The following is a 25,233-nucleotide window of genomic DNA, read 5'->3' on the forward strand; positions in this document are numbered from 1 at the left end:
ATTTATCTAAAAAAGCACTGGAAGGCATAATAGAGAAAGGCATGACAGCACAAAAGAGTGTCTTGTCAAGCATCCAGACTCAGTTTGTATCGATTGCTGAGCGGTTTAGTCACTCACTCAAAAACAAATAGATGTCGTTTTGAGACAAACATGTACATTTTAAACACTGTGCAGATATCTTGTATCGGACCCCTCCTTCTGATCTCTATAGTAGCACTGGAGCATCAGAAGTGATTGCTGTAACACAAACATTTAAGTGCATTAGCTTATCATGCTCCACTGTCAGGGTGGAAACTGGGTTAAAGTCCGTTGCGTATATTAAACCCTGGACTTAAGTCAAATTTACATTTTGTTAAAGATTACTCCTTTTATTGATGCATATAATGATATTCATGGACCATCTGCTGATTTGGCAAGCATGGATCAAACTCACAAAACAGCCCTGCTAACCTTTTAAGTACAAAATAGTCTGGCTTAACTCTGCTATCCCAGAAGTGTGTGTGTGTGTGTGTGTGTGTGTGTGTGTGTGTGTGTGTGTGTGTGTGTGTGTGTGTGTGTGTATGTGAGAGTGTGAGAGATTGTATGGATAATGGATAATACTTAATTTAGATCCTCCATGCTGCTCATGCCATATTTTATTTTATCATGATCGCTTTTGGTAGCAGACCAGGGCTTGTGTTTGAACCACTGACCAAATAATGTTTGTCTAACAATGAGCAAAGCAAAATCTTGGTATGAAGAATCTGATTAAACTCTTGACCACAGCGTACAGCTCTGAGTTTATATCCGTTGCCATGGTTACATGGATTTCACAGTGCAGCATTGCACACTTCCACCTGGTTGTGAACGGCTATACGGGCCTTACCTCTTGAGTGTAATGAAACACTGCTTAAGGCTATTCTAGTTATTCTGATAACTGATTTAGTCCTGAACTATCTTCCAGTGTGCGTTTCACAGAAATAGGAATTCACCATTGGAAATCCTTACTGCATGAAATACTTATGTTCGACTCATTCCAAACAAAGCTTACGCAGATTGAGAATTCATATGCCAGAGGTAAATCCGAGTTAACATGGATTTATACTGGCATGAGTTAAAGGACTAGAGTTTGTAATCCAGGTGGCCAAGGGATTTTACCATACAGTGGCAAAAATCACTTAAAACTCCCCCAACATCCTAAGCCACTGAGCTCAGTAAGCAGACAGATTGTTCAGAATTGATGACAGCACAACTATATCAGAGCTGGACTCTGTGTGTGTGTGTGTGTGTGTGTGTGTGTGTGTGTGTGTGTGTGTGTGTGTGTGTGTGTGTGTGTAGCCGTGTGTTTGTGTGTATGCCCATGTTTGTGTGTGTGCACATATGTGAACATGTTTGCTTCCTATATATACTAAATTAGTACTAAATGGGCTCTTTAGAATAAGACCTTGACAGATTGGTATTATTTTGCTTCAACAGGGTAGGGGAGGTGTATTGGGAATACTGCCTTCTATCTGCATAAACATCAGTAGCATGAATAAAAAGGCAGCATCTTCCATTTCAGTGACCTCTGACTGATTGGCAAAAGGATCAAAGTTGCTATAATATTCAAATAATCAATGTGTTAATAGTCTTTTGCTTGATGACCATATCCAATACATAAAAAAATACCCGAAGAAATACAAAAGGTGCGTCTCTATATGTGCATGGGTTTGTGTGTGTGTGTGTGTGTGTGTGTGTGTGTGTGTGTGTGTGTGTGTGAACACGCACACCCGTGTGCACATGTGTGTGGAGGACAGAGGAGCAGAGATAGAGTGGAGTTGTTTAATGACAGGAACAGCTGACTCATTTAGAGAGAGCAGTGAAAGGTAATTAACCCTGGGAAAACTACAGCTGCCATGCGAGCTGTTCACTTCAGCGCAATCTGATTAGGAATCACTGCTCGAGTCCCTGACTCCTTTCAGACACTGTGTGTTCGAGGTAAACTTTTCCCTTTGCCCCGGAGAGCCCCGGAGCACTGGAGACCTGCCTTTTGTGACGGGGGATTAGCTGGAACTGTTACTACGTTTCTCCAAATTGCAGACCACCTGGTAGCATTCATGCAACCTCCTCCATGAAAGGGCCTCCTTGGGCAGGAACAATGAACGGGATTACTCTGCTCATTGTTACACCGGGGCTGGAACTTCTTTTTCCCCAAACACCTGTCCCCAAATTAGACAGGTTTGAAAAAACATGTTCATGACAGAATTCAAAGATTCAAACTAACATGAGAGTGGTTAGGCAGACTGGAGACTTGCCAATGGATGGAATTTCTGCCACTCCATTTATTATGCTATTGATGCATAATAAATGTCAAGAAGATACAAATTTTATTTGTCTCAATATTTTGGTGTTCTTAATTGGATTGAAATTCACAAATAAAATAGCATATCATCTAGGCGCCTTTCATACGATAAGGGAACTAAAAGCACCAGAAATTTGGTCAAAAACAGAAATTGGCTCTTTGATGTCAGAAGAAACAATCTGGACTTGGTGCCTTTGTGTGGTCCGGCTCCAGATGAACTCAATTTAGAGGGAAGGCTTTGGGATGACTTTGGAAAGCGATTACAAGATTCATAAATCACCTCGGCAAAGGTGTCACCATCTGACTCTTTTATGGGACTCTTGCTAACTCCGTCCAATAACAAGTTTCCCCTGTAGTTATGCCATCATAACAAATCATTGAAGCGATAGCGGCTAGCCAGGCTCCTAATTGTCTGTTAAGAATTCTGTGAGCTGTGTTCTTTTATTGAAGCATCTCTGTCTTGGAGAAGTGATAAGATGCCAATACGCTCCTCTATAAAAGTACTCTTTGGCAAAAGGCACAAACACTTTGCTTGGCCGTCAGGGTAGCTGTGAGGCTGTTATATCTGAAATCGCAGTTGACTTCAAGATTTTTGACTGTGTCTTCATAATTCCAGAAACCTTGATCAGACGAAGGAATGCTCATAAATTGTGGGTAGAACAATTTTCTTTCAGATACAGTATTTTTTTTCTTCTTTTATTTGAAAGGGCATAAACATACACAGCACAAATAAAAGCCTATTTTTCTTTCTGCTGAATTTGAGATTATACTAAACGAACATCTTAATTTTTTAAAGGGGAGTATAAGGGAGTACATTTATAAACACTGTTCAGTATCTTATGTCCCTTGATTCAATTGCAAAACATTTTATTTTCTTATAAACACAGCAAACTTTCCAGTGTAGGTCGATTTTACCATGTAGGTCACCATTATTAAACATTGTAAAAAAAGATTTATGCCAAGTTTTAGACATAAATTAGACATCCTAGACCTCTTTTGTCCCCTCCCCCTCCTAAAATATATCTCAGCAATTATTCTAATGTCCAGCTGGTATTTAGGCACAGGGCGTCTGATGGCTCCCTGGCCACCTCACAAAAAAAGACAAAAAAGAAAAGTAGTTTATCTAAATACTCTCTGAACAGAAGTTGATTTTAATTTCTGAGCAGAGCTTAATTTACTCACCGCAAATTCATTTGCATCTCAATGAAAAATGGCAAAAGCAATTGTATTGCTGTATACAATTTTACCTGCTTTCCACAGAATGGATGTGAGCATGAGCAGGTATACTCCTGCCAGTTCACCTTTTGCTTCATCTAGACTTCATGTTTAGCTGCTTCTCTGCACACCTCAAACCTCCTATAGGGTAAATATAAATCATGATCTGTTCAATATATCCTAAGACATTCATTACAAGGAAATATGAAAGTAAAGGGTGCTATCTCCTTGCCGTTTGCTCTTTATTATACATAAACAGAAAACACTTAGCATGTAAAATTAATGTGAAAATTATTCCCGGGGTAAACTATAAACACAGAAGTTACCCCGCACATTTACCCTTTTTTTCTCCTTCCCCTAGATCAGAGTGTAATTGCCAGTAATCAGGTCTGTTTGCTGCTGATAAAACCACTCTGAATGCGAGGAACCCTCTTTGTGTGATGACTCAATTATGCCAGAAGTGGCTCATCAAACCTGGCCCATCAGCTGCTTTAATAAATAAGGAGGAAAACTTGCTGCAGGCGCATTATAATTCCATTCATTCCATAATTAAATCCATTCCAGTTTTAACCCTTCACTCAGTGTGCTTCTGGAAGAGGAAACAAAAACAAGGAGGGGGGGGGGTAGGGGGGGTGAGACACACCAGACAGTGACCTTGCACAGAGCACCCATCCGTTCCCTATAATTCAAAATGATACTGTTGAAGAAAGGTTGAGAGAAAAAGGCTCGTGGAGGAAAGGATGGGAATCAGTTAAGATGCGGCTCCTGTTTTTATGTATGCATTGTTTCCACACACAGCCTTAGACAGTAATTATATTAAAAGAGTAATCTAATCATAACAGTTGGTCGGTTGAGTGTGCAGCACTGACATTTTGAAATCTTATTTTGTGTAATCTCATTTGCCAATTGCTAATATCATCTCGCCTGTACCCGACTATCTAAAGGAAATGTAAATAATGTAATTAATTTTATGGTCTCCAGAATCTTACTTTGCTACTTTGGCTTGCTTTATTGGTTTCAAGATGAGGTATCAGCACAGTACCACTGAGTTTTTTACTCCATCCCAATAATGTCTTGTGTTAATTACATGAGAGCGTCCCAAGTGCGCGGATAAGCTGGGAACAAGGGGACACAAAGACTCAAGGTCAGTGATGAATATCCACAGCAGCTGCACGGTATTAATAATGCATTATATGAAAATAATAATAATAGCATCACTTACAACAAAATGCGAAAGTGTGGTTAGAGTAATGACAGGAGCACTGGGGTGTTTTACAGATATTTCCTCTCCACTATCTCAGCTTGGATCCAGCCTTTCTGATAATGGTGCGAGGCAATGGTTATTCATGATTGCTGGACTGGGAAGGTCTCTCTTTTTCTCTACCCCCAGTCACAGCCCATTCTCTCCTCTGTGGTGGGAATGCTAGCAGATGGGGTTAGGGGGGAATGGGCTGGGCTCAAGGACAGCAAGCAGCCAGATTAACACATAGAAAATCTCATAGACCCTCAGCATCAGGCTGCCTCTTTTCCCCCTGAGAAATCTGCCCTAGACGCAGAGAAACAGTCCTCTGAGAAGCATTATTTGTGTTGGATTTGGGGTGTGTGTATGAGGTGGGGGGTGCATAAATATGATTCAGCAGATGACGAACCAGCTCAAATAGTAGAGAGTCTTTTTTTATATGCTAATGAAACTGAGTGAATAACCCTCCCTCACTCGTCCCCTCTTCTCTTTCCCCCCCAGTTTTGTTTTTCTGGGGAAGCACTCTGTGAGCTATAATTAAGAAGATTTTTTTTTTTTTCAAAGCTAACAGAAATAAATAATTCCATAATAAGATCTGTGAAGTGAAGAGGCTTAATGTACTCATTGTGTTCATCCTTGTTTTCCCTCTTGGATGTTTTGTATTAATTAGAAGTAAGCAATTTGATCTGTCAAGCAATCAATTTGCATTATGTTCCTTATTTCTTGTTAGGTATTAATATGCTTTTTCCACCTTTTTTTTGACTACATGTACACATCCATGCCTCTTGGTTAGGAAAATGTAATGATGAAAACCTCCAGAAAGATGGTTTAGAGACATATTGATTTTAATATACGCTACAAAAGCAAAAAAAATTGCAGATTTGTATATATGTATCTGGTGTTTTTTCCTTCCTGTTATAGATAATGAATTACATGATCACCTCCTGAGAGATAACAAAGGGGAAAGCATTAACCAGGGTGGACAGTGCGGATCTGGCATCTTATCCTACAGAGAGCTCGGAAAACTACAATCAAAGGTAAATAATCGGACAACTACAGAGCTTAAATAGTACAAACTAACAAAAATAACTTTTGTCGGGGACAAAAGGTCTCCAAATGATTGCGTAACAGTGTTTTGGATAAGTAGAATGCTAAGTGTTGGAGTGTCACTGCTCTTTTGACCCCTGTAATCACAAAAAGATAGACACAGATAGTTTTTTGTATGCAGAGCTGTGGGTGGCTGCCAGATAATATACTCTTTTTAAAGTATTGCTGAGTATTCTAAAGTGATGGTTGATAGTCCGGTTGTCTCGGCTGGATTTGTACCTGATGAAAAACGTACTTTGAAACCATAACAGAAAGTTTATAAAGATCTGCTACAAGGTCTTTAGGTTTAAAAAGGAAAAAACCTTACCAGTGTTTTAATAGTACACAATAGGAGCACTAGTATAATACACTCTGCCTAGAGGGATAGAGAATTCCCAAGATCAAATATAAGACTAGATATAAGACCCTATGCTTTGGGAAATGCTTCGCAGTGATGTCTAATGAACATGTTGTGTAGTAAACCATGCTTAAACACTGCTGTCAACCTTAAACTTTGTACTTGGTAGCCTTATTACTGTATGATGACTATTTGGAAAAGTAAACAATCCCAATTGTCACAACAATTTTCATGAGTAAATGGCAACTACTCAAAATGTGATAGAACAAACCAAGAGAGCTGAGGAAACAACATTTAGATTGAAACACACATTGTTTTTACACTTACATAATTTTAAGGTAAGAAAATGAAAAACAAAATCACTGAAAAACACTTTAAGTTCAATACTCTTAGGGAGTTTCTAAAAAAAAAAATATTGTTCTGTAATTGCATGGTTATTATATCAGTTATTACACTGGAATAAGATTTTTTAAGTAACTGTAAAAAAAATGTAATTCCACTGGTGACTATTTTCTTTAACCCCCATATTTAGCATTTCTAGCCGGTATATATATGTAAATATTTCATAAATCACATTATCATGTAGTAGGGCATTTTAAGTGTTTATAAATGTACTGTGATTGTCAACAGTTATAACGTCTCTCATAAAAAAACACTTTACATTATTACAACTGAATATTGTCACTTCTTTTCTGTTTATACACCAGCCTCCACTCGTGGGTGCCCACATGAGGCATTATAGTTAACAAATACATTGATAAACACTTTTATCAGTTTACAACTACATTATGTTTTATAAGCCATGTATTAAATGTGTGCACAGTATACTGCTTATAAAGGCTAAGGGGGTTAAAGTGAAGCTTTATCATTCAACTTTCACACGTCCAGGACCAAATTCTGATTTCATTAACCTGCACGATATCGCACTCTGCAAAAAAAGAAAATAATATATTGAGCAAAGTCATAATAATGAAAAGGTGAATGATATAAAGTCCTCAGCCCGATTGTGTAGGGAAGGTCAAATAAAAGCCCTTATTTGACTCTGAATATTTGTTCTGCTTTTGTAAACACTCAACGTCATGTTTGTCCATGTTGTTGCCATGCCAGGACTACCTCTGAGTTCACCAGAGCATCTACGGAGGCTTTCCTTGTTCTCTTGTTACTTGTCACTTCTGGTTATGTGAATTAGATATACATAAGACTCTGCTTTGTCAAAATCTGCCTGTAGGTTTCATAATTATGTCAGAAAGGCACACGTGAAGCAGTGCGAATGAAAGAAAGGTTGCAATTTGCTTGTCAGACTTACACAATATGTGAAACTGGATACGCAGCTCGCGGTAAAAATATGTTTAGCTATAGTCAGACATACATTACAGCGTAATTATGTTTTATTGGTTGGACAGGCATAGGACTGACTATAAACTGAGGTTTTAGAATGCTCATCATTAGGTTATTACTGTAGCATTAAGGTTTCTTTTTATTAAATAACTCATTCAAAAAATTTTCTTAATTAAATTAAAAAAAATTGTTTTAAATATAACATTTAAATACAGTTGTTATACATTTGCACAAGAAGGGCACTTCTAAAATGTCAAACAAAGAAAAATAACACCCTCGCAATAAATGTGTGTGAGTCAGTGGAGATATTTCGGTACACTGATAACATCATTTGAACTTTGATTATTGTCCATGTTACAATCTCAGGTTGCAGGATGTAAGAGCAACACATTTTGCCTTCGAAACAACAAATCTATACAAAATGTTGAAGCATGTCTGTGGAAAAGTGTTACAAACTAATGAGGTACATTCGTTTTTACAGAATGTAATCTATAGTGTTTGGGAGTTGTTTGTCTCAATAGGCTGTAGTAATCAAAAGTAATGAACCTATTATGAGCAGGACCTCTGAGGGCCCGGCGTGGCATTAAGAGTGTGGCACATAAAAGGTTTATTAAAGGAAATTAAGGTCCATCACTGCCACACCTGCTCCCCTATTATAAATGTATGACAGGTCAGTGCCTTCAATCACAACAGCAAACGAGAGAGAGGAGTCATGTTTCCCATTACCAGGGAAAAGTAACAGCATATCCTATGACTCACAGATTTCACTGGCCTGTGACCACTATAAGCCACCATCAGCCTGGAATAATTATGTTTAATAGGTTTTATTTGGGACCCACAAGCAACAGCCAGCGAGAGTGGATGGATTTTAGCAACTATTTTTGTCTAAACACACACAGTGAGGTGCTGTCTGTACTTTAGTGTCATTATTTAGTGTCATTACATTTTTACTCACCTTTGAAACTTTTTTTCCCCTAACATTATACTTTATGTGTTTGCATAATTATGATGTTTTAGGAGCTCTTTGTGATGTTGTTGTGCACACAAATTGATTTTAATGCTCACTGGCTGGCAAAAATCACCCAATAATCTATAACGTGTTAAAAGTCTTTTTTCCATTTCTGATAAAAAACAGAACAAGAACTACAAATTAAATACATTACATTGGCTCATCTGTATATTGCAATTTTTTTTTTACAGATGGATTCTGAAGGTGAGGAGCAAACCGTGAACACATGTAACAGTAGTACAGGTGAGTGCAGCTTTCAGTTGTAGTTTGCTTTTAACTAAACACACACACACACACACACACACACACACACACACACACACACACACACACACACACACACACACACACACACACACACACACACACACACACACACACACACACACACACACACACACACACACACCAACCACTTATCGCCATGGGCTAGGGGTATCGGTTCAACAATCCAACTTTATAACAGTCAATTTTATATATTATCTTACCGGTCTGAAGAGCACTGTACTGCCATTTCATTATTCAGAGGGGAATAACTTCATTAAATTGGAACACTGGCTCAAATTAGTTAAGGAGTGTGTATATATTGTGCGATTGAAAAAAACCTCTAGACTGGATATGTCAATATGAAAGTGTTCAGGGCCTCTGAGGCCCGCCTGCTCACGCTGGAGCTATTACTACATCTGGGGAAATTCATGAAAAGTGTTATTATTGGTTGTGCTTCATGGGAGTAGGGGTTGGACTTGTGAATGAGAGTCATGCAGGCCCCTGGGAAAATTGATTTACCCTTTTAGATCATGTTGTCAACATTGTCAAAGGATGAACTACCGTTGGTCTCCCAGAGAATGAGCAGACTGAAAAGCTTTTCAGATCAATGACGAGACCACTTCTCCATCCTTGTGCTGATTACACCCGATGGCATTGTAAAAAAGAATAAAATCTATGGCTAAAGGCTGCATAAATCAGTATTAACCCAGGTGGTATCATCCCTAAATCATTATCTACAAAACAAATATTTACAGAACATTGTAAAAAATTTCATTAGCAATCGCCCAAAAGTAGTGAGTCGGTTGAACCTTTGATGAAGAATATGTCGACAGATGCTGTGCTACCGTAGTGGAAATGTAAACATGACATGTTTTATCTGTTCTGTTTTGGCCTTTATTTCACAGGACTGGCCGACTGCACCTCTGAGATTCACAGGTGAAATTTTATGATGTGAACTTGCTCATCTTTTTTATGTTCATGCTAAAAAAGGAGATATTGTCTTTCTTTCCAAAACATTGATGTGATTCATTGAGAGTGTTTTTTAACTTTTTAACATAAAAGAGTCTCAAATTTTATTAGGTGGACCTTTGAAATGAGCCAACTGAGGACTCTGTTGACCCTGCTGTGCCTTTTGTCCGTTCCCCTCTTCCCTCCAGCCCATATGGGTCCATGGCAAGGAAGAGGAGTGCTCAGGAAGGGGTGCAGGGCGCCCCCGTCAACAAGAGAAAGTCCCTGCTGATGAAGCCCCGCCACTACAGCCCCAGCGAGGCATGTGAAGAGGAGAGTGAGGACCTGGCACCGCCACAGGACAAAGAAGAGCTGAGGAACATTGACACTCCAGCAGGTAAACAGATGTCCTGTTGTTTTGTCTGTTTTGATGAACAATTGACGCTGAATTTTAAAATCCCATCTGTTGCATTCATATTTCCCTCCCTCTGCCATCAGCCAGCAGCCGCAGTCATTGTGCAGTGGAAGTGAAAGACAACACTGCTGGGTCCACATTAGTTGTGTCTCACGTCCACAAATTGAAGTTTTGACAGCTGATCTGCCATGATATTTTTGGCGTGGCTTTACCCTCTTCTGATGAGGCCAGATTTCAGACCCCTCATCTGTCCCTTTTTCAATAGCCAGTCCAAAACCCATTGAATCTATAGAATGAAACACTGAATGGGGGAGTGCACCAGTTCACTTTGATTTAAATTAAACTTCCTCCATTCTTTAAACTGAATTAACATGGAAGTTGCCTTTTGTGAAAAACAAATGAGGCGTCAACACTGCTTGGCGTTCGTTCTAATGTTTTACGTTTTTCTATTTATACTGAACCACAAAATTTCATCAACAACCGTTCACAATTGTGTACTTTCACATGAAAATGTTTTCTTTTTTCCTAATGAATTGAATTTTGTGCATTTTGGCAACAATGCTCGTGGTGTACATGTGCATTCTCGCCCACTATAATCTGCACTGATTTGGTATACTTTTAACGATGTAACTAAGCAACAAACGTAATTGTCCCTTTCAAAAGCTTTTGTTAGGCCCTCTAACACAGTCTAATACATAATTAGGCATAATGTCTACAGCTTATTATAGTACACATGTGTGTAGTTAAATGGACCAGGAGAGTAGCTCACTGAATTGTGTGGATTCATTGGAAATTAAATGTATTTCTTTCCATATTACATTTCAATTATCTAAGAAATTCACTGTTCATCATCACTTTTTGCTTTTGTTGTATATTTGTGATATTCTTTTCTTTGTATCATCTAATGTTGATTGACAGCTGTATATTGTCCTTATTTGAACCTGATATTCAGCGGACTAGCTTTTAAAATAAAACACATTACTGCAAGAATAAAAAACAAAAGTCTGAAGAGTGTCAAATGGACACAGGTATTGATTCAGAATATATTTTGCTGTTATTGTCTGATTTGGGGGCTATTTTCTGTAGAAAAACTAAAATTGGAAAAGTAGACTGGATGCAGTAAGAATATTTGCTGTGGGAAGCTGGTCATATCTGCATTATAACAAAAAGGGAGAAAAATAAGCCTCTCGTTTGGTCGAGCCACGCTGCGTTCAACTCCAGCCAACTGCAGCCCTGCTGCAGAGTGCTGGTAATGGCTATTCTGGAGTACAAACTGTTCACCTGTTCCAAAACACAAACCACCGGAGGGATCCAAGTTTTTTTCCTCCATCTCTTTCCTTTTTTCACTGCACTTCTGTGTCTCTGTGTTTGTATGTATGTGTGTGTGTGTATACGTCTGTGTGCTTGTCTGACTGTATGCGGCTGTGTCAGGCGTGGAGTCCATCTGGATGAAAAACAAAACCCTTGTTGCTCGCCTCATACATGTAAATACGTGTAACTGGTTTTAATTTGTCTTTCAACAGGGTTTGTTTTTAGACTCCTCTTTTCAAATATTTCTTTACAGCAGGGAACTGATATTAACACATTGTCATGTTGCAAAATGCGTATAAAAGCAGACATGCCAAGTTCCACTGCACTTAAAATAGTACAAAATCATATATTTACAAAAACAGTCTTTTTATTAGTGTCACATATTTTATGTTAAAGCTCTTTTGGTCAGGGATTAGGTTTTTGTGATGCTCCCATTAATAATAATGCCTGTATCTGTATCATCCTCAACAGTGTGTGATCTGATTCTCACAATCCATCTCTATCTATCTATCTATCTTTTCTACCTATTGAATATCTGATGTCTAGCCACTTAAGAGGATATGGGCCCACAGCCTACTCAAAGTAAAAACCCTCACAGTCCAAAGAGCCTAAATCAAGCATAAGTTTGAATGGTTTTGAAGGATCAACGGAGATTTCGTTGAATCAATCCCGATGAAAGCTTCCCATTGTTAATCACTGACCATGACTTAATATAATCAGTGGTGTTAATAAAGTGTTGTTTCAGATGCACTTAGGATAACCCTAACCCTCTTTGTCTGTGCCACTGATCAGACTCTCAGTGTGTGAGGCTTCGTGCAATCTTGTGGCTTTCTGTACATGTGACCGGGATTTCTGGATTTATGCTAAAAGAGAGACGGCAAAAGGTCAATGCAAATTAAATCATTGAGAGCACTCCGCAAAATAAGCCAGAGAAAAGAGGTTATATGAAATTAGTGCGAAATCTAAGAAGAAATGCATACTGTATATATTTATTAATCTGCAATAATGGTGCTACATGTATCATATATATGGTATCTTATCCCACCCACAAGGGTTTAAAAACTCAAAACTCCAGGAAGTTAATAAGTTAATGAGTCATCTTCCAAAATAAATACATGACATTAGACAAGCTCTTCTAACTCTCTAATGTGATAAAACATTCAATTAAATTAGCTACCAATCTTTTCCTGCAGCATCTTGCAATGTAATGGTCTATTATGAAAATAATAGGCTATGTGCTTAATCAATTAACTGAGCAAGACCCACATAACTATTTACTTTAGAATAATTTATAATAGAATGAAAAACCTCTTTTAAACATTAAAAAACTTTAACGTTTTTTCAAGATGCTCATAACTATTTTCTTATAAGAAACTGCAGATAAAGAGTAAAAGATACACATTCTTATGAAAATGTATCTTATCACTTGTGTTTTTCATGTTCACTAAGCAAGCCACTCATTTCTGTGGGCACTGTATGCTGTTGTGCCTTTAAGGCTTTTTTGTGACCAAATTTATTGTCAGTTTTTTTAATTGAGGTTGGCTTCTCCTAAACTATGTTCTGCCACACAGACAGCAGCGGCTAACTGAGATTTCTCTCTTTTATCTGCATGTTTGTGGTTGCCTCCATCTGTGTTTTCAGGAATCCTCTTCACTTCCCCTGTTCACATCTCCAGAAACAACAATTTTTGAATCAGTTTTCCGTGCAGATGACAACATGTTGCTGCTTAGTTTACACTTAAAAATACACATAATTAATTAAAAACTGATGTTCACTGTCCACCGCACAGTAAATCCCTCCATAATGTGGTTATAAATCTATATTGGGTTGTTGCGCCGATTGGAGACACAGGAAGAAGAAAACAATTGTGTTTCTCATCACCAGGTTTCATGTTCAACTATCAGACAGAAGGGTCATATATGTTATCTTAAATATACTTGAGGAATTGCTTAGAAATCTTGCAACCTTATGATTATTATTTATATTGCAGCATGTGTTCTTCTAAATCCTCTAGGTTATAAAAACATGTTTTTCTCAAGATATTTGTAGAAAAGTAAAACAAAATCTAAAACCTTTAACAGGATTTGGAGAAGATTATCGAGGACATACAATCGGTTTTGTCTGTTAAGTCTGCAAAACACATAAAATAATACACGTTTTCTTGTTGTTTTAGATGGGAACTTAAGTACAATCAATGGAGTCAGCTACAACAATGGCTACCACGATGCAACAGCAAAGTCCAGTGATTCTCTCGGATGGTCAGAAGTTACATCTGATGACTCTCCACAGTGTGAGCCAGACACATCTGAACCTCTGATAGATGAAGATGATGAGGAGCTCCTTAATAATGAAAGAGATGACCAAAGTCAAGACAGAATGAGCGGTACATCATCGCCACAGAGTCCATACAAAGACATGAGAGAGGCGGAATGGGAGCCTCTGTCTCTGTCTGCCAAGGTGAACGGCTCCAACCTCAGTCCCTCCAGAGCCTCGGAAGACCTTTCAGGCAGAAACGGCCACATGAAAGAAGAACCTCACTTAGAATTAGGTGGTCCGATGGGTAGGGCGAGTATTTTTCAGGGCGAGGCTCTAAGATACAGGCTGCTCCCCACAGAGGACAGTGATGGGGAGGCGGAAGTGGAGAGGCCACCTCAGCTGGACGCCTGGGCTCTGGGCCTCCACGAAAGAGGCCTGGAAATGGGCCGAGGGAGGGTGAACCTCAGCCTGTTGGAGCAGGCCATAGCTCTGCAGACAGAGCAAAGACAGGTCCTGCACCATGCCTACAGGGAAATGGACCGGTTCCTCATGGAGCAGATGACCAATGAGAGAAGGCACCATAGGATGATGGACATGGACAGCAGACTCAACTATCATGGAGGAAAAGGTAACAATATGGAGGGAAAGATGTAATACGATGCTTAAGTCTTAAGAATCAAAAGTGATAATTATGGGAGAACGATCAGTTTTCACAAATGTACCTTAATCCAGCGTAAATCAGATAGACCACTTGTGATTTGGATGAGGGCGCTCAAAAAAAAAAAAAAAAACATTAAGAGGAATAAAAGAAGTATACGCTGGGGGGGGGGCAACCAGAGGGAGGAAATCCTCTTAAGTACTAAAAACATTTTGGCACAAGTGAAGTAATAAATAAAACAGACTAAAATAAAGAAGAACAAAATTTTCTGATGGAATTGCTACTACTCAGAATATTGGAATCAACTGGATATTTAACCATGACCATAAGTCGTAAATCCTCCTAAAGTACCTCTAATGTTTTCCTCTGATTCTTCAAATGACTGCAGCTAAACGTGTAATCCTAGATGTAATCTTTCGATGGATGGGCATTAAGAAGTGAATGTTGAACTGCTGCCTTAACTAAAATGACAGATTAATAGATGCATTCTGTGAAAAAAAGTATCTAGCTTTGCATGATATTTCAATGTTGACCTGTGTATACATAATAGTGCATTATATATATATATTTCATGTAATTCTAAATTCTTGACAGAACACAATATAAGACATAAGTTATTTGGTATGTTAAGGCAGCAGTACAGTGGTTGTATTATATTTGTTTATTGTGAAATCTTGTTTTACTGTGTCTGCAGATTCTCCACGTACAGATAAAAAGGACATAAAGTGTCCAACTCCTGGCTGCGATGGCACTGGTCATGTCACCGGCCTGTACCCTCACCACAGGAGTTTGTCTGGGTGTCCTCATAAAGTCAGAGTTCCTCCAGAGAGTAAGTCACACAAGCTGTTCTGTGTACATATACTGTATAATGCATGATTTATATAAAAACTGCCAGTTGTGGGATTTATAATCAGTCACAGTAATTGAAATCCTCTTAGCACAGACCCAAAGACAAGAAAGACCTGCTTATGCATTTAGTTTAATTCAAAGATGTGCATGAAACTTTTCAAATAAATTTAAAGGTCTCTCTCTCTCTCTCTCTCTCTCTCTCTCTCTCTCTCTCTCTCTCTCTCTCTCTCTCTCTCTCTCTCTCTCTCTCTCTCTCTCTCTCTCTCTCTCTCTCTCTCTCTCTCTCTCTGCTGTAATGTGTGAATATTGAATCCCCCCCCCCCACCTTCCTCACATTGGCGATTGTTAAGTCTTTTCACTATAACTCAACAAACATTCAACATTAAACAGTAATGTTACAAAAGGAACAGAAAAAGTAATTAACTTTTTCAAAAAAGCGCATGCTCTTAGACTGGAGGCAGTATTTGCAAATCAAAGGGCTAGCTAACGCAGCATTCAAAAATAAATAGACAACTCCAACAAACTAATTGGAGAATATATACAGAAAAGAAGTTTCTGAGGATACAGAGCAGACCTTTAACGACGCGGTTGTTTTGAAGAATATAATCAGCTGTCTTGGTACGCTCCTCTTTGCACTAAGCTATTTACATTTAAGGCACATTACAGTGTTCCTCACAATGAGAAAGCCTTTTGTTTTTTTCTCTTGTTTCTGTCTCTGAAGGATCTTTGCTCTATAGGCACCAATGTACCAACCAGTTACATAAATCATCATTTGATGTATGAAAATGTATTTGTTTTATTTCCAAAATGCTCTGTATATAGACATATTCAGCATATTATAATCTTTCAGCTTGATTATGTCTTACATGTTGAATTATTTTAGACTCTTTTCTGAGCTTATCTGCTCCCTCTGTCCACATCCCCTCAGTCCTGGCCATGCATGAGAACGTCCTCAAGTGCCCTACACCCGGGTGCACAGGAAGAGGCCATGTCAACAGCAACCGCAGCACCCACCGGAGGTACGTCCACAGGAGAAAGCCATTAGAAATCTGCACCCTGTTCATAGATTACTTACAGTATTAGGCTAATGTGTTTGATTTCCTCCCCAACCAGTCTCTCAGGCTGCCCCATCGCTGCTGCAGTGAAAGTCTCCAAACCTCAGGACGAGAGCCTGAAATGCAGACAAACACCTGACCGCTCACCAAGGTACAGTGCACAGACAGATATCGCTGGGGGATTTTCATTGCTATCAATGTGGTCACATGTGCTGGAAAATAATTACAAGAAGCATACAGAAATCATATTCAGCTCTGGACTGAAGTTGTAAAAGCATAACTGAGGTTATGCAAAAAAGTGATAAACTTTATTATTGTTAAGGAGAGTGTGGGGTATTTTTATTCACTGATCCCAGCAGAATGCAGTCTATTTCCAGCTTTCCAAGCAGACATAAGCAATGGTTGCTGGTCCTCTCTATTAAAGATGATAAAAGAGCAGAACTCTTTGTTCCCTGTGGATATATCATGGGCAGGATGCCCACTCCTAGTATATTAATTAGTCTGGCAACCTGGCTGTGGATCTACAACACACATCAGATTCCAGACTCTATGTGTACTAAAGCACTGGCATCCCTGAATGGTTCAAAACAACATCTATACTTAACTGCTTAATACAGTATGAGCTTGTTGGGCACTTGTTATTTCACGTGGTTTGCGCAATAAAATTAAGTTGTTTTCTTTTCAATTTGTGTTCTTGTAGAGCCATCGGCTTGATAAAGAAGTTTGAGATGAACCAGCTGAACTACAGGCTCTCCCATCCAGTAGCAGCCCTGCAAACGAGCTTCACAAAAGACATGGACAAGTACAGCAGAATCCGCTTTGATTATGCCAGCTTTGATGCACAGGTCTTCGGCAAACAGCCTCTGATGGGGACCAACCAGGACCAGGAAATGTCACATTTCCCTGATTGTAAGTTTCATACATTTTATTTGACGGCAAAAAAAATTTGTTAACATTGGTATTTTTATGTTACATGATTTAGGTATGGATCGGCCACAAAATTAATATTCGTTCACAACAATCACAGATCTACTTGCACACATTTTGAGGATTGCATTTATCGTTTTGTATCAATTGTGTTTATATATCAACCTCCAACTTGTTTTAAATGTACTATCAAGTTTGGGTATTAGCACCTGGTGTCTCAGTAACTATATATTATTTGGTAATTATTTCCCCTTTAGCACCTCAGCAGTATCCTGGCTTCCTTGGTGCTCCAGGTGGCCGCTTGCCCACCTCTGGTCATCACAGCCCACCGAGTCAATTCAGAAAAGAAGACGGTCTCCAAGCCGCAGCAGCAACAGCCGCCATCCTCAACCTCTCCACTCGCTACCGGAAGAACATGGAGGCTGTCGCCGGCCGGCCCTTGGCAACCTCCACAAAGGTAATCAAATTAGACCACTTGGAAAGGTATTTAATGTGGTCATTTTAAAGGAACTCTGATTTGTATATAAAAAGGGAAGACATCAAAAGACAAAATTTGGCAAAGGGAGCTTGGCGCTCTGGTGGCAAAAAAACAAGGTTTTCTCTCCATAAAGCTTTAATGTACACAAATGAAAATGTGTGTAATCACATCAAAAAGAAGAAATACAATCAGCCTTCTTTCCCAATTACAGCTACTCGTCTATTTTTTTAATAAAACATGTGGTACTGTATTTTGTTTCGACATCAGCTGGCATGTAAAAACCCTGAACTGTTGTCTGAAACTGCATCTTGCCCGCTGCAGATGGCAGAGGATATTTTGCTTAGTTATATGATCCAGGATAGGCTGTGTGTCTACACCAGATAGTATTTAAAAGCACTTAATGGATTAAGCCAATCAGCTAAAGGAGTTAACATCTGAAAAGTTTAATTCACACAAAATCCAAACTCTTCTTGGAAATGTGGGCAGATCCAAAATTGCTTCTGCTGTCATTATCTCCATTGTGTTCGGCTTTTTCCAAACTCCATGATTAATATTGATCACATTCTGTTAGTTACATACGTGCACACTGTACTGTGGATGATTCAAGGTTTCCACACCTACACAGCACAGATCCTTGTCTCCCAGCTTGTTGAGCTGAGAATGTGGCCCTGTACCAGGTACCAGCCCACTGAATGAATAAAACAGTGTTAGCAAGTTAATCATCTGTTCTCATTTACAGCTTAGTTGTCTTAGAGAGACGGACAAAAAGAAAAAGAACAGCTTTCGAGTCTAAAAAAAAAAGCGGCCATATTTAGAGTGTTATATGTCGTCGGATGCTTTAACTTATCTGCATATGTATATTATGTGTTGAGATATCGCACACAAAAAGCACAACAGCTGGCCTTTAAAGTGTGAATACAAGCTAATTGTACTTATTTAAAAATGTGAAACGCTTAAATGTCATCATTAATTAATCAATAAAAGCAAGAAAAGAGTTGTAGTTATTAGTTGCAGCTAAAAACATTAAAATCTTAATAAATAAAAAAGTATTTCGTTTTACACTGGTGTTCACATCATCAAATGGATGGATAATTGAAGTGGACAGCTCTATCCAATGTTCATGTAAATCATTCCTTTTAATTAATTTGAAAAGCTCCCTTTTGTTCCAAAAACAAATAATGATGTATATGGTTTAATGAAACATATGCGTTGAATAATTGGTTTCGTTTATGGAAAAAGGATTTCAGCATTTAATGAGGTAAAACTTTTAATACCATAAAACAGCCATAAGTCATAATGCTATTGCGTTTCAGCACAAAAACGACAAACACATCTGTCAGCGGGGAAACTTATGCCACATTAAGCTTTTTAATTTTTGCTATAATAATGATGACCTAAAACCAGCAACCCCCCAGCTGCCATCATGGTTGTGTCCTAGAAAACAGATGACACAGCTGTCACTGAAAAACTACACACCAGTGATTATTATTTTTTGTGTTCAGCAGAATTAACGCTGGCTTAGTTTGGTACTTTGTCTGGTGTGAGATAACCACTGTATGTATTATTTAAATATGTTTGTTTGCTCTGCATTTGAAATCATTTTTCATGTTTACAGAGAAATGTTGTTGTTGTCAAGTTTACCATATCGCTGCTGTCATATTAATAAGACATTGTACTGTTTTATTTACATTCCCTTTTAGTGTAATTAGAAAATAGGTTCTATTTTTATCCTCTGATTCATTTGTTTTCATATGTTGGCACGCACTGCAATGATATGTAAGGCATACTTTATTTTTTGTACCCTTCTACAACACGTTGTTACATGTATTAATAGATTAAATGTCGAGGATTAAACTTCTTTTCCTTTAGGACATGCTCATAGAGGTGGATGAAAATGGCACCCTGGACTTGAGTATGAAGAAGTGCAAGGAAAATGTAAAAGCCTCGACAAAAACACCTTTGGAAGACTCACTGTCCCCTTCAGAGTCCGCTGTGGCCAAAGGCGGGAGCGTGCTTGTCAGCCCCACCTTCTACCAGCCGCTGTGTGACAGAGACAGCTGGGAGAGCCCCATCCCTGTCAACTTCAGCAAAGCACACGTTTTACAGGACGCAGAGGTAGAAAAACACAACCACTGACACTTTGGTTGTAATCTAAAAATGTAAGATATGCATTAAGTGCATGACAAATGTGAATGGTGAAGAATGAGAGTTATCATGTCACCAAACAAAAGACATTTACTTTATACAAAGTGCAAATGAAACAATGAGATTGAGCAGCAATAAAAGTAAAAGACTAAGAGACACACGATGGAGAATAAGGTTCACAGTTTTCCTTGTAAGCAGCAGTTTATAAATACTAAGGTCATGAGTTGGAGTCCCCCAACACACACCCCCCTCTAAAGATCTCTAAAATGTTTAAATCATTTTTTTTATTTTCTATTTATTCAGTTACATATATTTTCTGCAAGTTTCCTCTGAAGTAAACACAACACAACTAACTAAAATAACTTTCTCAAAACTCTTTCTTATCCCTATATTGTTACCAGATTAGTTCTTTTCAGGAAATTTACTATGGATTTTATTTTTGAAATTTACTTTTTACTTTTGACATTTCATTTCCAAACTTGAAGGTTCTAAATGCTGTTTCAAAACCCTCTCCTGGGCTGGCTTTGTTTATTTATTTAGTTGACCTAAATGTTCTCAAATGTAGTCTAAAAGTTTTTTCAAAGTAGTTAATAATAGTAATACTCAAATAAAGGTTTGTCTAAAAATACTTGAAACCGCCTAAAACATTTCTTAAGTGTAGAATATACATTCTTTCCAGGTTGCTAAAATCCCCAAATTTGATATTTTCTAACATTTTCTAACACACAGAAGCAGCATCTTCTCCAGTCATAGATTTAAATCTATAAAATATATTAAATATTTTTACACTAAAGACTGGTCTCTAATCTGGTGTCCAAATATCACTGAAGTACCTGAATGAATGTTAATCTTGGTTTTAAAGGTTTTCTTTCCTTCATTTCACATGTGGTACACATGCATTCGTAGTTGTTATAAGGAGTAACCACATTTGACCTGCTTTAAAAAAAAAAGTTTTGCACAATCAGTGTCTGCACAATCTTGTCTGTAGAAAAACAACTGAAATCCATACATCATGGCTATACCTCAAATACTATGTGGATTAAGTAGGACTTAAATGGATGTATGGTTTACTACAGTATAAGTATCCTTAAGCATAATCACACTCTAACCCCCAGGGCTTGTGTTTTAAGAGTATTATACTTTCCATTGATTATTCACTTTTAGGGCATTGCAGATCAGGTCAGGTTTGATATTTCAGACCGTAAAGGCCACGTTTTTTTTACTTTTTCTGTCTCACCAGGAGGATTACGATCATGTCTCCTTGGAGGATCAACACTACCAAGGAGACGGCAGCATGATGAGCCCTAAAGCCAAGTTGCTATTACGAGATGCAAAGAAAGAGCTTTTGAGGTGCGTTGCGTTAAAGAATGAAACATCTCGAAGCATCTTCATTCAGTCGACCGTGTATAATGTGAGCTTCCCTTTTAGCTGGCAGATGGTCAGTATTAACGACAAACCATAACTTTGTTTAAATAGGACAGTTTGTTTAAAGTGAGTCAAAACACACCGAAACTCACCGTGTTACATATCATTGTAACTGGTATGTCTGCAGGTTCATGTGGAGCAGAAATGTATCTATTTAAAAGTGAGTTTTCTCCCTGTATATCCCGTACAAGCTTACAACTCTTGACTCTTGTAGTTAGAGTGCATGCTCTGCTGGGTCTCTCTTGAGAATCACATCACAAGAAAAAGTAGGATCCTCTAGTTTCTGCAGCACAGCATCCCCCCCCACCCTCTCAGTGACATTCAGAGACATTATTAAACTGAATGTTAAGCAATATAATAATAATTCTTCTACTAAACTTCCCGCTGTACTAACTCTTTTTTTCTGTTTAATGTCCATGAAAAGGTCCTCAGTGTAAAATAAAGATTCAGTTCAAGCTGTGGGAACCAGGGTAATCTGTGTATTTAAAACGCTTTGTGTTCTCCTGCAGCTGTCCGACCCCAGGCTGTGACGGCAGTGGCCATGTGACGGGGAATTATGCATCACATCGAAGGTACTGTAAATAATTACACTCTCATTAGCACCAGTTAGCAGATACATACAGTAGACAAGGGAAACAGTGCTGATTGTTTAATTATGTTGATACAGTTGAATCATGGCTTGTAGAGTTAGATTTTAAATTCTAAAGTCATTTGAAAACAAAAAAACATGACATGAAAAAGCTTTCACATAAAGAGGAGGTGGAATTGTGTTTTTCGGAGGATCTTGTATAAATATGCTTTGAGACATTGTATTAAGATTATTTAATTCAGCTGTGATCAAAGAGTGCATTAAAGTGACTGTTAGCTCTTTATCCTCTCTAGTGTGTCTGGATGTCCCCTGGCTGACAAAACACTCAAATCACTGATGGCAGCCAACTCTCAGGAACTAAAGTATGTGTTTTGTTACTAAAGGATTTTGCACATTAAACTAGGCAGCTTGTTTTTGCCTCAGCTTGGGTCAATGTTTTCCTTTTCTTTCCCTTCAAGTACACATTATGCGTGATTTCTATGTACTCCACATGAAGTTGTTTGGTATTTGTGCCACCTTTCTGCATATTAGCATGAATCCACTGCTCTGCTCGCAGTCCTTTGCTGTAAAAAAAACAAAACAAAAAAAACACCTGGTCTCTGTATCTCTCAACCTGCAGGTGCCCAACACCTGGTTGTGATGGATCTGGACATGTGACTGGGAACTATGCTTCGCACAGAAGGTAGCAGAGAAAAATCATCGCAACTGAGCATGAAATACATTTGTCAGATGCATGACATTCAAACAGATGGTGAAAGTCTCACTTTATGCTGCCCTTTTTGAATTCTCGTTTTTTTCTTATTGATTTACTTGGCTGCCAACTTCTTCAGTGATTAAACATTTATTTATGTAGATTTATAGATTTAGATTTTGCTTGTGCAATTCAAACTCAAGAGACCCTTATAACAATTTAGCTTTTCATTTTTACTTTTAAATAGATTTCCTTCATGTTAACCCATACTGTCGCCGATCATTTTTAGCTTGTCAGGATGTCCACGTGCCAGAAAGGGAGGTTTGAAGCTCACACCAAACAAGGATGACAAAGATGAGCAAGAGCTTAAGTAAGAGATTTTTTTTTCCTCATCTCATGCTGTCATGTTTTTTTGTTAAAAAAAATAAACCAAGAAACAAATTGTGAAAATGCTTCATGCTTTTGTGCCCGGGGCATTATACCTGGAGGCCATTAAGTTAAACAAAGAAAATAATACTTCTCTTGTCATCACATTAGTGAATTATTTTCGAAGGATTAGCAGCGTGGTTTTGTGGGATTTTTCAGGGTTTTGTGTTTTTCCTATTTTCTGAATGGCATATAGGGCTTATTACTCTTCACGGAGTGCTTTCTTTATAATTATAGTATACTAAGAAAATGTCCAATTGCCCGCTCTGATGGCATTGCACTCATATGCAGCTTAATCATTGTCTGTGAGAGTGTTATTGGAAAAAAAAACTAATGTAATTGATTTGCAGTTTAAATCCAAAGTCAGATATGTGCGCCCTTGTTTACTTATACATCTGGACACAGATTTTTTCTTTTTAATTACTAATGCAAGGGCATGAGCTTAGGAATTAGACTGGAATAGATCTCATACACATAAAGAGAGAAAGGGAGAGAACGGGGGAGGGTAGCAAATGTCCCTAGATTATTGTAAATAGTGGGCCATATGGCATTTCTCCATTGTCCTCATGCCTTGCATCAAACTACCTACCTGTAGTAGATGTAAGTAATGGGACTGATGTTGTTTTGTCCTCTAAGTGCTGCTGCTGTTGAGTAAAAAAATGCTGAAACAGGCTTTTTGCAGCAGCACTCTACAGGATGTGTGCCATTTGTATCATCTCAGGTGACCTTTCAACTTTATCAATAAGGGAAAGGGTTAGCCACCTCCAAATTACATTCTTTCGCATGAGGGTATACATGACAATTATCTGTAATTCATGTCACTCCATTACTGACCTGCAGAAAACAGGGCTGAAAATGCAACTGACAAACTCTTAATGATATGCAGTGTGACTTGTGCTTATGTTTCCAAGCAAAAATATCAGCAACCTTCAAACGTATACGCACTGAACAGAGCGTTCGCTCTAACTCAAGTTTTAGTGGATTAGTAAGTTATAGTTAATGCGATTATTTTTTATTATTCATTAATAAATGAAAACTTTAATCAGCATTTGGCTGGATTAATCAACTTAATGGTTAACAAATCTTCCGGTCTAGTTATTGAAAGAGAGATTTTTTTTTAATGATGTGGTTGTTATTTTACGAACCGTCAAATGTCTTTGTTTTCTCTGTAGCATGAAAATGTGACTAAATGCAAGTTAGTTACATTTTCCCTGTGTGAGCCCGGAGTGTTTACAACATGTACGACTCTCTGTGTGTTTCTCTGGTAGGTGTCCAGTAATGGGATGTGACGGACAGGGCCATATATCGGGAAAATACACATCCCATCGCAGCGCAGGCAGTTGTCCACTTGCTGCCAAAAGGCAGAAGGAGTCGTCCATCAACGGGCTGCCCTTTGCCTGGAAGGCCAATAAACAGGAACTGCCCCATTGTCCCTTGCCTGGCTGCAATGGCCTTGGACATGCCAATAATGTGTTTGCCACACACAGAAGGTGAGGTCGACTGTCCTCCATTTTATCTCTAAACAATACTGCTGGTCGACATGTTGCATTCTTAACTCTCATCCACAATCTCTATGCTAAAGTTTTGTGATAGATAAAAAAAAATCTAATTTATGTCCTACTGAACTAGCTTGTCGGGTTGCCCACTGAACGCACAGAGTATCAAGAAAAAGCACTCCGAAGAAGAGATGATGACCATCAAACTGAAAGCCAGCAGTGGTAAGCTCCTCGGGCATGCTGTGTTGTGTTTCTGCAGTTACATATATCTTGACATAGAAAATACCAATGTTTTCAGTTTGACATGATAAATTAGATTGTATGCTCCGACTCAGGTGTTGAAAACAAAGAAGATATTCAACATTTGGATCATGAAATTAAGGAACTGAATGAATCCAACATGAAAATAGAAGCAGATATGATGCAACTTCAAACCCAGGTAAATATCTACTCTTACAAGTTTATTTAAAAAAAATAAAAAATAAAAATAAAAAAAGGACAAAAGGTTTGAGATCTTTGCTCGCTCAATTTGACGAATGTCTTATTTCTTTTCTTTTTGTACCCGAAAGCAGATATCGTCTATGGAATGTAACCTGAGGACAATTGAAGAGGAGAACAAGATGATCGAACAGCACAACGACAGCCTTCTGAAGGAGCTCGCTCGCCTTAGCCAAGCTCTCATTAACAGTCTAACAGACATTCAGCTGCCTCAAATGGTACAGTAAGCCTTG

The 25,233-nt window shown here is 38.4% G+C and overlaps 1 protein-coding gene across 5 annotated transcripts in view; it reads left to right on the top strand.

Moving 5' to 3' along the window:
- Positions 1-25,233, top strand: part of st18 (ST18 C2H2C-type zinc finger transcription factor) — a 40,445-nt gene that overhangs the window by 13,628 nt on the left and 1,584 nt on the right. For 2 of the 5 annotated variants that reach the window (XM_039815396.1, XM_039815400.1), the window contains 20 exons: positions 5,697-5,812; positions 8,758-8,809; positions 9,739-9,769; positions 9,991-10,178; positions 13,681-14,391; positions 15,116-15,250; positions 16,199-16,289; positions 16,384-16,476; positions 17,026-17,234; positions 17,510-17,709; positions 19,600-19,845; positions 21,116-21,225; positions 21,810-21,872; positions 22,183-22,251; positions 22,509-22,571; positions 22,870-22,950; positions 24,275-24,496; positions 24,636-24,724; positions 24,838-24,941; positions 25,072-25,218. In XM_039815396.1, coding sequence (XP_039671330.1) covers positions 5,697-5,812; positions 8,758-8,809; positions 9,739-9,769; positions 9,991-10,178; positions 13,681-14,391; positions 15,116-15,250; positions 16,199-16,289; positions 16,384-16,476; positions 17,026-17,234; positions 17,510-17,709; positions 19,600-19,845; positions 21,116-21,225; positions 21,810-21,872; positions 22,183-22,251; positions 22,509-22,571; positions 22,870-22,950; positions 24,275-24,496; positions 24,636-24,724; positions 24,838-24,941; positions 25,072-25,218 — 3,020 coding nt within the window. The remainder of the gene's footprint in view (positions 1-5,696; positions 5,813-8,757; positions 8,810-9,738; positions 9,770-9,990; positions 10,179-13,680; positions 14,392-15,115; positions 15,251-16,198; positions 16,290-16,383; positions 16,477-17,025; positions 17,235-17,509; positions 17,710-19,599; positions 19,846-21,115; positions 21,226-21,809; positions 21,873-22,182; positions 22,252-22,508; positions 22,572-22,869; positions 22,951-24,274; positions 24,497-24,635; positions 24,725-24,837; positions 24,942-25,071; positions 25,219-25,233) is intronic. The other 3 variants (XM_039815398.1, XM_039815399.1, XM_039815401.1) reach the window with 3 other exon arrangements.

Source organism: Perca fluviatilis, chromosome 11, assembly GCF_010015445.1.
Source record: "Perca fluviatilis chromosome 11, GENO_Pfluv_1.0, whole genome shotgun sequence".
In the NCBI taxonomy this organism is placed as follows: domain Eukaryota; kingdom Metazoa; phylum Chordata; class Actinopteri; order Perciformes; family Percidae; genus Perca; species Perca fluviatilis.